General features: G+C 34.2%; 1 protein-coding gene across 1 annotated transcript; it reads right to left on the reverse strand.

Annotated features, from left to right (window-relative positions):
* Window positions 1-3,898: 3,898 nt before the first annotated feature.
* Window positions 3,899-7,495, reverse strand: HDA08 (histone deacetylase 8). Its single transcript, XM_086249227.1, has 3 exons — window positions 7,188-7,495; window positions 6,284-6,864; window positions 3,899-5,669 (listed from the first exon to the last, which is right to left on the reverse strand). The coding sequence occupies exons 1-3, from the start codon at window positions 7,453-7,455 to the stop codon at window positions 5,367-5,369; spliced, it is 1,152 nt and encodes a 383-aa protein (XP_086105353.1). The 5' UTR covers window positions 7,456-7,495; the 3' UTR covers window positions 3,899-5,366.
* Window positions 7,496-15,402: the final 7,907 nt, after the last annotated feature.

The raw sequence follows: 15,402 nt of genomic DNA on the forward strand, positions 1-15,402 counted from the left end.
GGGGAAAAATAGAAAGAAAAGAAAAAAAAAAGAGAAAAAATGAGGGGGGGGGGGGGTTTGGGGCCTTTGGGCAATTGGAAAGAAAAAAAAAGTTTGGGATTTCGTTTAATTATTTTAAACCTTAAACTTTAATATTATATAAAAAAATAATTAAAAATATTCTAAAAGGCCTAAAACCTAATATCCTAAAGAATATAGAGTATATATGGTTTAATGTATAGATTATAAAATATAAAGAGTATTATAATATATAGAGTATTATGGTTTAAATTTTAGTGTATAATTAAATTATACAGTATAAAAACGGAAAAATTTACAAACAAGACACATACTTTGATGGTTGTTTCATTTCAGGACATTAATTTTGATTCGTGTTAATGTATGACACGCACTTTTATTTTGTGTCAATTAAAGATCATATTTTTTTCAATTTTTATCTCAACTTTGGCTCGACGTTAGACCTATCAAAACTCCATTAAATTTAGTAAACTTATACTTTGTTTAAAGCTATGCATCTCCTCTTTACAACCATATAAAAATCACTCAAATCGGACATCTACAACTCCAGATAATTGGCCCAAAAGTAGGGTACTCAAAACTGTCCAATCGGACCTCTGAGAAAAAATTTAAAAAATCAGACAGTTTTGGATACCCTACTTTGGGGCCGATTATCTGGAGTTATAGAGATCCGATTTGGATAATCTTTATATGGTTGTAAAGAGAAGATGCATATCTTTAAACCCAGTATAATTTTTTTGAGTTTGGTAGAGTTTTAATGGGTCCAACGTCAGGCCAAATTGAGATAAAAATTTAAAAAAATATGGTCCTTAATTGACACAAAATGAAAGTATGTGTCATTCATTAACACAAAGCAAAATTAATGTCCTGAAATGAAACAATCATCAAAGTATATGTCATGTTTGTAAATTTTTCTCTATAAAAAATATAATAATTTTATTTATTCATTATACCAATTTTATTTAACAATATTTGCTCAAGTGCGCATTATATTCATTTTATATCATATAAAATCTACTATATAATTTGATTTTTTCATAATTTTTTTATTAGTTTAGTACATAATATGTTAAATAAACATATGGTAAAATTTCATTAAAAAATTTTATATTTTAATAGCAATTTTCATCGTTTTCGTCTAATTTTTGTCAAAATTTAAAAATCTTAAATTTCCGTCAAAATTTCTATTGAAATTTTCTCGAAATCTAAAATTTAATTCCTTGAGTATGAGTTAAGATTATGATAGTTTTAGCGTTCAATTCTTTGAAATATAATAAAAAAATCACCCCCTTCATTGCTTTTATTTTTCTATCTGCATTTCATTGCTTCTTAAATACCTCTTATCCTAACATTTTCTCCCTTTCTCAACATACATGACATGTGATATGACCAAACCCAACCCCACCCACACTACACCATCATGCCAGCTTGCCACATAAGTTGGGAAAAAAAATTGGTAAAAGTGTTGTGTTATATAACCCAACATTTTCCCAGCCAAAAAAAAAAATTATAACCCAACATTTTTGTGATGGTATATTCTTCCCACTACTCAACATTTTCATTGAATACTCAACTTAATAAAAAATTATTATGTATGACAATAACACTATGAATTAAAGCTAATATTTGTGATGGTATATTCTTCCCACTACATCTTTTATACAGATGGAGAACTAGGTAATAAGAATAATAAAACCTGGAAAAGAAATGACAATGAGTGTAATGGAACTTGCGTCTTGTAACCATCAGCATTAATCCACGTAGTTGCCATTTACAACAAAGACATGTGCCTCAAGATTTAATGCTCCTGTTTATTATGCAACCGAAGTTGCAAATAGAGAAACATTAATTGCATGGAAAGGTCGCCTTCCTATATTGTCGCATTATGATAGTAACATCTTTGTCTATACAAGGAATCACAAAATATCTCTCACAAACAAAAAATAATTTTTTATTAATAAACCACAACATATAATATTTTTTAGTCATAAACTCAAATTTTTAATCTATTTAATTATTTTCAAGCCACAAAAAATATTTTTAAACCACAATTAAAAAAAAAATCAAGTATGAAACATTCAATAGTACTATTCAAACTCAAGCATACCCAAGTTTTAGTTTAATTTTTTTTTAGAGTTTAAGGTTTATAGTTTGGTCTTTAATTAAAATTTAGGGATAAAGTCCTAAAACCCTAAATATGAAATCATAAAACCTAAACTCTATATACTTAAAGCTTAAAACAATACTACATCATTCAACAAAGTGTAATTCTACGAAATTATAAAGTGTAACTCTACAGAAATTACATTTTGCATTATAAAAAAATAAAGTGTAACTCTCTAAGGGTTACATACGGTTCAAGAAAACAGCTTAGTTTTAAGCCACTTCTTGTAATTTAAAAATAAATAGATCTTTTACATTGATTTATGAGTGAACTTTACAATTTTTTATGGCTTTTTGCTAATTTACTTCAAAAAAAAAAAAAAAAAAAGGATGACAAAATATCCACACACACAGAAAATATATGCATGCAGTAAATAAGAAAAAGGCAATAATAATCACCACTTAGAAGTTAACTGCCAAGATTCATCTCGGCCAACTGCCTTCACTAATCTAAATAACATGCTCAGTAAAAAGAGAAAAAAAAAAGAGAGAGAAAAAGAAAGAACCTAACTGAATACTAGAATGTTGAGATTTAACAGAATCTCATGATTGCATTAGCAGGACAATTAAGTACAGAACAATCCTCAAAAAATCAAACAGTAGCTTCACTAGCTTAAGTATTCAGAATAGAATGATTTACATGCTAGTAAGCATAAACCCATAACCATGAACATTGAGACACAAAACTAGAGCATGCATTTTAAAGAAAAGCTTATACTTGTATGCATGAGTTCAATTTTGGTGAAGATAGTCCTGCAGGAAGTTTAAGCTCTGTATAAAACCCCTGCGAGACACCACTACATCATCCATATTTACCTCTATAATAGTAGTGTCAACTAATCTAAATGATCATTAGCAAAAAGACTGACAGTTATTGTGAATCTTAATAAGCATTGCAGGAAAATGACAGTGAGAAATCCTTCTACCCAATATGGAGCTGCCTTCAAGCTAAGAATAGAACATCAACCAATAAAGCCTTCCGAAAAAATGCTTTCATTCTAAAAGCAGAAATTGTAGTACCGGAAATTGAGGATCCTTGATGATGCCACAGAAAAATGCAGACTGTTGGTGGAGCAGACTCATTTATCTGATATGTTCGTATCTATAATTAAATTTGAAGATTCAATGATCAAACTATCAATTGCACACACATGCAGTTCCAATCATCCAGAAAAATCCCAATTTTAAGATTAGCATTTGTTTGGAGCCGTCTCTCCAACCCAAATCTGCCAAGCTTTAGCTCCATGCAAGGAAACTTATGTTTGTCATATACTTCCCCCCAAAATACCTGTGCATAACTTTCTCTCCTCACAACATGCTAGCCAAATTTAGGAACAAGTGGAAACTTTCTGAAGAATATAAGAGGATGTCCCTTACAGGCACAGAACCAAAATTGAGGAGGCAGTCCCTTGGATATCTTTCTCTGAAGCTCTTCTTGTGGTCATACTCTGTAGTTCCCAGGACTATGCTCTAATTAGACAGTAAACTCACGAGCTGATCCAAATGTCTACCTTCTGTCCTTCACATAAAGAATGCTATGTAAAGGATCTTAATGTTTTGACTGGGTGCCCTGAATTCACCAGACATTAGCTGAGATAATTTTCAACGGCATTCTTAATAACATGCTTCTAATTATGTATATATCTTTCTGCTTGTCTACTTTTATGATTTATCCTTCTTCAGAATCCTCATTGACAATTGACAATATTTAGTTATTTACATCCCATAAATCAATTTTCTATATTGACTTTTTACATAAATATTCAAAATACTTCTTATCAATCTAATTCTATCGGTTTTAGATGATTGAGCTGGGCAACGTATTTTTCCCCAATCTAATTCTATCCTTTTTTGCAGTTTTATTCCTTTTCCATGTTGATTTTGTCACACTTCTATTCTCTTCAAAACAGTCCAAGAAGTTGCATTGCTACTTAATAATGGTGAGATGGATCCAAGCAAACCTATAGGAAAAACGACTCAGACAAATAAATGAGTTTCCATTTCTATTATTGTCAGGCTGAAAATGTTTAATAGCAGCTTTCAGTAAAGTATCTTGTAGAGGTAGAAGGTTTCAGTTTGGCATGGCTGGAGCTGAAGATAAAATTCATCAGTTACCACCCATTTGCTATGGTGAAAGAGTCGAAGAAATAACAATTTCTAAGCAATACATTGCTACAATTCCAATGCCTCTGAGTTTCAACAATAGTTTTGTTTTACAAATAATAGATACAGCTTACCTAACCTTGGACAGTCCACCTATTTTCAGGGTCTCATTAGTGCACCAATAAAAGATAAACAATGTGATAAGATAACATAAAGTCAGTAAGTTCCAAACTGTAAGTGGAAATTAATCTAAATTGAATCCATTATTTACAGAATTTAGAAAGTTAGATATAGTTTAGAAAGAAGATCATAAGAAACACTGAGACACTTTCGGGAAAGACCTACCCTAAGCACCATAAAACAATGAAAATAAAAAAGGATCCATGAAGGAAAAAGAAAAGGAAAAGAAAAGAATCTCTATATATGCTGTTATTCATAAATCTTAAGTGACAGACAATTTTTTCCAACTTTTACTTAATTGGCCCATTCCATAACAGTTTAAGCTTTTTCGGTCTAGTAATTGTCTAATATAATATCAAATCTCTGGTTGTGAAAGGTCCTGGGTTGGAAAGCTCCAATCCCCAATCCCCATTTCCCATTTCCCATTCCCCAATTATTTGTTGGTTTGCAAGGTGAGGGTGGAGCTGCAGCTATATGTTTCTTTCTGTCCACATGTGTCTAACTCTCCTCATTTGTAGGTGTTAGCTTGATATTATTGGCTCAATTCCTTGCAGTTTAAACTTTTGGGCTCTAGTAGTAATCTAACAGGAAGTATTGAGGGAACAAATCAAGAAACTTATTGTCTCACAGTGATATGCATAGGTAGTGTTTGGAAGGCACAATAAATATAATAAAGATCCAAATGCATTCATAGGAATAGGTTTAACTCCACAAGACAACAGTAATTCCTTCTTTATTGGGGATGCTCAAACAGAACTAATGAAGCATAAGCAGCAAGATTTACTTTCAATCATATAATAAAGTGAACCACAAGTTTTTTTTTTTTTTTTTTTTTCTCAATAACATTCTTATCATAGAAATACTACAAATAGAAAATGAGGTTTAACTAAATAAAGTCCAAATTAAGCTCCTTTCAGAAATGGTACAGTGTCTTTCTGGAACCATTTAATGGATTCAATAACTTGTACAGCCAATGTTTCATCCTCTGGGTAATAAGCAATGGGATCAGATAATAAAGGGAATGGTAGGTTGAGCACACCTTCAAGTGTTGCATGAAGACAATAGGCAGAGTATGTAACATGATATCCACCTTCTTGGACAATCAGAAGCTGTCCACTACAGTGCCTATCAGCCAGGCTACGAACTATCCGGCCAATCTCTCGGTAACCCTCCATTGTCAAACATTGCCTCCCATTTGGATCAAACTAAGAAAAAACGGTGTTATTCTATAAGCTACTCCAATATTTCTTGACACTAACTGTAAATTTCTTCACATGTAACCACTAGCCAGTGCAAGACTTGGAGTTCAGGCTGTGAAGAGGATATTATTAAGGAATTATGCCAAATATATATATATATATATATACATATTACTATAGACAAACGGCTCTTTTAAAAATGATGGGAAGTCTCTACCTAAAGACAATGAGAATTTCAGTTTTGTTAAGCAGGACTGTTTTCTATTGAAATCACAACTGTAAACTATGTCTCAATCCGACGGGCATATTTTATTCAACTCACAACTGTAAATTTTTCAGAAAAGCAAGATCAGATACTGAAGCTTAAATTCTGCTCACACTGTTGACACATTCTATAAGCCCGGAATTTAGTAAAATATAAATAAATCTGACAATTCATGGCACAATGAGGCAGATACTAGTAAATCCAGATGGTTCATGATTAAGTGAAGTTCTTTTATATAAAAGATATTGGAGATAGTAAAAAAATTATCCCAAAAACCAGACATGCTTCTCCAATAAATAAACAATCAAGCTAATAGTCTAAACAAAATAGAGTAAAGCAGAAAGGTTTAACTTACAGCACTTGAATCTTGGCCAATGACCAGAACTATCATTTCAGGTTCAAACTTTTGGATTGCTGGGACAACCAACTCAGTCATGGCAAACTCATATCCTCGGTCCCCTGTCCCATTGGGCAAAGGTATATTCAAATTATAACCAAACCCCTCCCCTTCACCAAACTCACCAACAGAGCCATTCTGTGGGTGAGATGGGCCCCATGAACCATGATTCATATGAAGGGAGGTTGTAAGAACTTTATCAGACCGATAGAATCCCTCAGCAGTCCCATTGCCATAATGAACATCGATGTCAATCACCGCAACCTTTGCACAGCCAGAGTTTAAAGCCAATTGAACAGCAAGACCAGCATTGTTAAGGAAACAGTACCCATCAGCTTGAGTAGGCTGAGCATGGTGGCCCGGAGGCCTAACCAATGCATAGGCAATTTTGCCATGTCCAGAAAGTACATGCTTCATTGCTGATAGTGTAGTACCGGCAGCAAGCAGTGAGGCATCCCATGATCCGGGGTTCAAGAATGTCCCAGCACATAGCATCTTACCCCCACCTCTATCTGCTTCAACTAGTTCATTTATGTATTCTAGGACAGAAACATATTTGAAACCTAAATTAGACTCTGATTTAACCCAAACCAACATTGTTTATAGCACAACTAACTCATATGTATCAAACAAAGTATGTACTTTTAACAATTAAAAGACTAAAATTTGACAAACCCATATCAGTTTGGTTTGAAAATAATACTAGGAAATTGTTTCAGTCCAAATTTACTAATTTAGTGGCACATAAAGCAAAACCCCAAGCAACATAACTCATACTTCAGAGCCTCCAAAACCCCCCAATACTATGCAACCAATACCCAACCAAGGAGCATGCAAACTCAAAGTGAACTAATCCAGGTACCTGGAGAGTGGAAAGAGAGCAATTCAGGGAGCAGAGCATGCCTTCCAGAAAGCCAAGAAATGTAGGGAGAGATAGGGCCTCTCTTAAGAATAGAAACCATGTTCTTGACTCTGTCTGAGTTCTCAGGGTGCTTTTCTAACACGTCCAGGAAACCAGGATCCATTCCAGTGTCGAATACTCCATTGCCGGAGTCATGGCTGAGCATGCCTGAGTGCCAGAACACATCTATTCGTTCAGTTGTTGCGGTAGTAGCAGTTGAAGCAGCCATGGTAGGGACTTCTTTCTTCGATTTTGGTCAGGCTTCAGACTTCACACATCGGATTGGCAAGGAGGTCCTCATATCGTTTTTGGTTATATGATTCTGTTTGGGCTTGGGCCCACCATTTTACCAAAAAATAAAAAAGCTGGTAAAATGGCCCGACTCTAGGAAAGAAGGGCCCAGGCCCTACTCATGGACGGGCTCGTTTTTTGTCCTATCAAACGCATTAAGCCATTCTTTGTTTGATTAAAAAAGATAGCTTGATTCTTGGCCCAAAAAAAAAAAAAAAGATAGCTTGATTAAAACGAAAATTGAACTTAGGTAAGTTCTCACTTCATCATTATACTACTTAAACTAAAAGTTTTCATTGTCCAAATGAACGAGTTAAATTAAAAAAATTTTAAATAAGTCTCATAATTTGATGGGATACTGGGCCACTAAGATATATAGATCACTTAATGGATGGGCTATTACTTATTGGGCTGCTGAATATAAATGGGCTGTTAGGATAGTTATATGATAGAATGGCTATTGGGATTATTATGTTTTCATTTTCTATATATATTTCATACAAGGGTGTGTAATGGGGGATGAGAGAATTGATATTTGTTTTTTAGTATTTCTTTTCTTTAGCTTTCTTTTATGGTGTGTTTGGATGGAGAAAAAAAATTTGAAATTTAAACAAAACTCAGCATTTAAGAAATTACATACTCTAATTTCTTTGTTTGGGTCCATAAATATAGAATTTCGTAAATTCTATGTGGAAAAAAACTTGGGATTTGAAGGCTGTAAATTCCAAGTTTAAATTCCACCTAAATTTGTGTCATTTTCAAAATTCCAATTTTTGTAAAAAAAAAAAGTCGTGTCCACCCATCACATTGCCAATTAATTACAATACCAACATGTCGCCGCTACCACCACCACCATCATCATCACCAGCACTGCCACTGCCACCTCTGCCGCCACCATCACCACCGCAACCACCGACACCATCTCCGCCGCCACCACCACCTTTGCCACCACTACAACCACCACCGCCGCCACCTTTGCCACCACCACTATGACCACCACCGTCGCCACCATTACCACCACCACCACCGACACTGCCACCATCACTATCACTACCCGCTGCCACCACCACCAACACCACCATAGCCGCCACTATTACCACTACCATCGCCGCCACCGTCACCACCACTGACACCGCCATCACCGACACTGACACCGCCGCCCCCGCCTCCATCACCAGTGCCATCACCACCACCATCGCCGTTGCCGTCGCCACCACCATCACCATCACCGCCAATGTCGCCGTTGCCACCACCTCCAATACCCCAATTTTTGCCATGACCATTTCTCCCCTTGCCCGTGGGCCATCACCCCTACTACCATCATCAACTTACCACAAACATCATTTTTATTATTGCCACCATCACCATCACTCTTTTATAAAACTACTATAAATTTCGTATTTAAATTCCATTATGATTACATTTATCCAAACAAGAGAATTTACAAATTCTAGAATTTTAAATCACGTCATTTTTAATTCCGTCATTTGTGAATTCCTTAGTAGTTTCAAATTACGTCATCCAAACGCACCATTAGTAAATTGATGGGGGACCCATCATTATTTTATTAAATACAACTACAAAATCCTAATATAGAGGTATGCTGGATTCGGGCATGTGCCATTTTTACAGGCCTACTGTAAAATGCGGCAACCTAGCCTAAGAAATGTCAGTCTTGGCTTTGTCTTACTCGGCCCTAAAGCCATTTTTTACATTCAAGTATAGGTGGGTCAGACCTGTCACAAATAAGCTAGATCCAAGCCTTTGTATAAGGGTCTAGTGAAGTAAATAAAAATTATTGTGTGTGACCGTAATATTATGTGACATAATAATGTGGTGTTATCAATTCACTCAAATTATAACACTTATATAATAATTAATTTTTAAAACCCTAAAATCCAGGAAAAAACCATTAAAATCGTCAACGTATTATAATTTGAGTGGATTGGTAACATTACGTCATTATCCCACGTGGTATGATGACGTGGTGTTACCAATCCACTCAAATTATAACACGTGTATAATAATTAATTTCTAAAACCCTAAAATCCAGGAAAAAACCCTTAAAATCTTCCACGTATTATAATTTGAGTAGATTGGTAATACCATGTCATTATGCTACATGATGTTACAGTCACATATAATAATTTTTTCTAGTGAAGATATCTAATTTTTAAATTTTTTTTTTAAGAGGAAGTTTGGAATTCAATCGCATTGACAATGATTCTCAAAAAAACAATTAAATTGTAACAAGTAAGATGACTTATATATAGTTATAGAACTCTATGTACTTTTTCTAAAAATAGACAGTTCACCTAATTTATTCATCATTTATTAATTATCAGCTATTAATATAACATGGTTGTAGTTGTTGAGTAACTTAGTTGAAAGGTTGAAAGGCCGTAGAATTGCTCACTATGCATCCAAGTTCAATCCTCATCCCCAAAATAAAATAATATATAAAAAAGGGTTGGTCCATGACCAAAAAGCATGGCCCATGTCCTACTCTTTACAAAAAATGGTCGGGTCAGACCCGTCCATATATAACATTGGGCTGGCCCAACTGATGACCCAAAAATAGAGTCGAGCTTGAGCTACTATTAGAGGCCTACATGAAAATGGTTGGTTAACTTGGTTTAGGCCTTGTTCGTCACAAGTTAATTAGGGATAGTTGCATATATAGGTCCATCAATTATGCCATGACATGCAATTTAAAGATAATTATAATTAGGTTCATGAGTCAGATATGGACTGCAATGGAGTGAAGTTAGGTGAAGGTCAGTAGATCCTAGCTAGATTTGAAACCCTAACAAAACCTAGTACAACGTCCTCTAGTTTTTCATATTCTTTCTTGACGTTAGTTAATTAGCAACTTGATCGATCATGAGTGTCATTACAAGACACCATATATAGTATGTAGTATCTCTTTGACCTACGAGTTGTTATTTCTGTTGGTTTGGTGGATCAAATAGTGAACTGCGTGTATTGGCGTTCGCAATAGAGAATTATTTAATTACAAAGTACAATGATCTTTTACATAAATTAAAATGACCTCTTTCAGTCATAGGGATAGTTCTTAATTTTTTTCTTCTATTTTGTTTTGGGCAACGCGAGACAAATGAACGAAGGAACTATATATAACATATTCAAGTCAAATAACGCGTTGTCATAGTGCACCATGTATGAAAGTCGAGAAGACAGAGAAATCTAATCTCTGTCAGATCAAGAACAAGAGATGTATAAAATAATCACCAATACAATAAAATAGAAAGATGAAGTTATGTTTATTATTTCACAGTTGGGTCAATTCATGCTTAAAAAACATGACCAAATTCAAGCTTTTAATTACAAGTAATTTTTTCCAACTCCTGCATACATGGAAATAATTTTATAAATAAATTAGAATTTTTCTCTTTTTAGAAAGCAAGAAAGTTAGGATGCATACCGCCAAAAAGAACAATATTATAAAGGGTAAACCTCATAGTATATATGAATAGATGTCCCTAGCTTTAATTATTATAAGCCTGATGTAGAAAGGGACAGGAGGTATTATATATAAATATATATTTGCTTTAACAGGAGTTATTATAAAAGGCTTATTTTTATTATTTATATTTGTTATTTTATTCGCCAAAATATTCTTAGAACCAGCTAAATGACAAGCTAAATTATGATGGATTCTATTATGTCAATTATTTTGATCAATTTTGTTTGTCACGCTGTCTTTGAAGTTTGAACACATGGCTAGATTCATCCCTCAACAGCCAGTAGGTTGAAAAGTTGAGTATTTTGGCTTTTTTGCTAAAAGGTTGAGTATTTTAGTTAGGGTCACAAAAATATATTGCATAATATAAGAGTCGGTGCTTTTCCTATGGCATTTTCAGCTTAATACACTGTACACTAAAAAGAAAATGTAAGCAAGAATTTGGAGTCTTTTCCTTTTTCAAAATTCTGAGTTTAGATTACTAATCATATATATATATCAACTCTTCTAGAATAATTACTTGCAAAATAATATAGTAGATATATAATATATATATTTATCATGGTTTTGATTAATTCTAAGAATCTTTTCTTTTTATTAATCAACAATTGTCGTTTACGAGATTAATTTGAACATAGGACTACTTATTTCTACAAATGAGAGATAAGTGTTATGAGACCATATAATCATTAGATTATCGATCATTTGTAAACAAGTTATAATTTTTATTAAACCCGAAGGATAGGTTTGATTTAATTTTAGTTTGAATAAACTAAGATTAGAGTGCTAATGACTATTTAGTCTAGTAGTGAATTACATAATCTTCCCTTTATAAGAGAAGGTCTTGAGTTCAAATTCTATATATAATAGTATGTTGTTTTAAATCTTTGATTGATTAGTCTAGTCTCCCACCCATTTGATGTTGTATTTAGGTAGGTTTATCCATTGATATATTGTCTAGTGTTTTGGCTTGGTCTCATGATTTTTTCTTGAGAGACTTCCATTCAGGTCCATTAATTTTATATTCTATAGACTAAAGCATTATGGCCTTTAGAATTATAAATAAACTCCAATAATATTGTAACTATTTCAAATTACATAATATTGGTTTATTAGTTTTTTTTTTTTTTTTTTTTTTACGCATACCAGGCGTTGAGCGACCATTGCCCAGTGTACGATCGGCAGTGCATTTTTGTTAATTTCTTCCTCAAGCTCTCAATACTGATTTGTCGGATTTATGTTTTTGGGCCATGCACAAATCTCATTCTACACCCTAGAAATGTATGAGGTGAACTCGTACGTACTCTATATCCTCAAAAAAAAAAAAAAAATGATGACATCTTTCTTTGACATGACAGTGGTCAAAGGGCTTCTATAAAAAATAAACTCATAAAGTTTTAGTCTAAAGAAGAGATGTACGTAATAATGACTAAATTAACTCTAAACTCTAATTTTCTATTTTTTCTTTCATCTTTGGTGTTTTTTTTTTTTTTTTTTGTTGTTGTGGAAATTAGCTTGTTTGCCTGTGTGCTTTGTTACTTGAAATATTGGACTAAACCAACGAAGAAAATATATACTTACTATATAGAAATTAATTGTCTAGTTAAGATTATCACTTCCATTATTCCCTATGATCACTCGCTCTCTAAAGAGTGAAAAATTCTCCGCTCACCTAACCACTTGCTCATCATAGAGCAGAGAATTCAATGATCAGAACCGTCCATTATTTAGGTCCCTCATAAAGGATCGGTCTTGTAAAAAATCAGTTAAATTGGTAATTGTTTAGTCATCTAAATACTTTTGTTTTTGTTACATTAGAAGGAATCGAACCCTGAACCTAACCTAATCATAACCATAATTCTTACCTCATCCACCTTCACCATTTGGGCTAACCCCAATTTTGAGTGATAAATAATTTTTAATTTCATTAGGGGAAGAGAAGATTGAATTTGGGATTCGAAATGTCACACTCTCTTCCCTTCTGAAAAATTTATCCCTTAGTCCTCTTGGCATCCTTACTAAGAGAGGTCCAATCACATTGTACATACGCATTTTCTACTGAATTAAATAGAGCAATAAGTTGCATGACTTGAACAACAACCCATTTTGTACATAACCTAAGGCCAAGGTTCAATATATCGTCACCAACCAAGGCTCGGTAGCCCGTCGACGGCCATTACTCGATATTCCCATGTGTACTCTTTTGGAGCCAATTAACAAAACCATTCACAAGATGGAACTCCCTCCACTTGTGTGATTTTCATAGAAGGAGCTGCATTTGTTGGCACACGCACTTGGTAATGGCGTGGCGTTTGTATGGGCCATTGCCTCAAGCTTTGCCCTTTGGGAAAAAATCCTGTTGCCAAAGGACATACGACAACGTTTGATTCGTCATAACACATAGCCAAAGACGTGATGTCAACATAACAATATTATGAAAGGTACATAAATATTGCTACTATTACTCTGCTAAGATTTTCTATGAAAATTGACTTATATTTTGGCTGGTATCTGTCAAAGCCCACATGGGACCAACTAGAAAGTGCATGTGTTAAACTCCTAAGCCTAACTCATCCTCAAAAACCGGCATGTAAGGAGATAATTCCCCGAGGCTTATATAGTGCACAACCCAACCATATTCTGGCGATATGAGATATTTAACACCCCCCTTCAACGCCAAGGTTGGGCCCATTGCGACATGGCCGAACTCCATTAAATGAGAGTCCAAATGCCACATAGCAAACCCAACAAATTTCAGGATACATCGGGTACCATGTCAAAACCCACATGGGACCAACTATAAAATACATGTGTTAAACCCATGGGCCTAACTAATCCTAAAAAACCAGCTTGTAAGGAGATGATTGCCCAAGGCTTATACTGTGCACAACCCAACCATATTATGGCAATGTGGGATATTTAACAGTATCACGTACACTGGCGTCCTTCTCGCTCAATGTTTGTTTTCTCTTTGTGCAGTGCTTTTGGTAGCTCACGTGTCACTCAAACATTGGAGACTTTAGACCACTCTTTCTGATCTGATTTCGTGTTGACTGCTAACCCACTTTTGAGCATCAACCCACATAATCCCACACTTAACCAAATAACCATGATAGTGGCAAAAAAAACCAAATAACCATGATATATACATAGGCTTGTGGTCAGTCCCAATTAAATACTCCAAATTGTGAATATATTGCTCTCCAAAAGAGAGAAACTTTTCTGTAATAGGGATATGACTGATTTGGTATCCAACCCAATAACATGATGACACATATATATGCTCTTATATATACTTCATCACATAAAACTTTCTCTAATTTCTAGATAAAATCTATCTCATGAGATGTCAAGTTAGCCCCTATCCCTGTTATAGGTAAGTTTTTTCCTCTGCAAAAACACCAAAGCCTCATATATAGGAATGGGTAGGGTAAACTTTGATGCCATGTACACAAATGATATAGGTCCTCACCCAAAACAAGCTAGTCATAAACTGATAATTGAGTTCATAAACTCTTGTCAATCTGACATGTTATGTTATCAAAATAGCTAATGTGGGTAAAAATAGTTACTTAAGTGGAATTATATCTGAATATTTAGTTTCAGTTGGAAGTATATCAACTTCATGCATGTTAGACTAATTGACAAAAAATTATAACCATATATTCGTATAATCGTATCTATGTTTGTGCATGCATATATCGGAATGTTTAAGCACAAACCGGTATATAAGCTAGGCCTCCACAACGGCTAACTGATATGCAAATCAGGATATCGATCACACCTCAATTCTTTAGACCTTGGCGTCCCAATTTATTATATATTGAGTGAGAATGGGGTTGATGCCCATTTACAATGTAGTTACAGAATTAGGTTATACTAAGGAATGTTAGTTAAATGACGGTGTGAAAATGTTTTTAAGTTTTCTCGAAATCCAAATTGATGGGAAAAATAAAACAAAAAAAGACCCAACTTGATTCTCTGTCGGTCGCAGATCTCAAAGAATGGCTACGGCGTACTCAGCCAAGCATGTGGATGGCTGGCCTTGTTTGACCCCTAGCCTGTGACTCTCAAGTCCAAACCAGAGAAAGCCATCAGGTCCTTTTGGTGTTTGTCACGTGACTGTTAATTGAAGTACTCCTTTTGGTGTTTGTCACGTGACTGTTAAGAGTAGAATGCTTCTGGAATATTTGATTTACACCCCTCCCTACATTTTAGCTAGCTTTTGTGTTTGAATTGTGTGGTTTAATACAAGTTTGGATGAAATTTATTCTACATTGGTATAGTGATATAATAATTTATAAATAGCATTGAAATCTTTTAAGATACACTTGACTAGGTTTATTGAGCTTGTTACTCTTAAATGGTAGAGCTAAGTGGTTTAGTTGAGAACAATATTAA

Source organism: Dryas octopetala, chromosome 1 (assembly GCF_963921425.1).
Source record: "Dryas octopetala chromosome 1, drDryOcto1.1, whole genome shotgun sequence".
NCBI lineage: Eukaryota > Viridiplantae > Streptophyta > Magnoliopsida > Rosales > Rosaceae > Dryas > Dryas octopetala.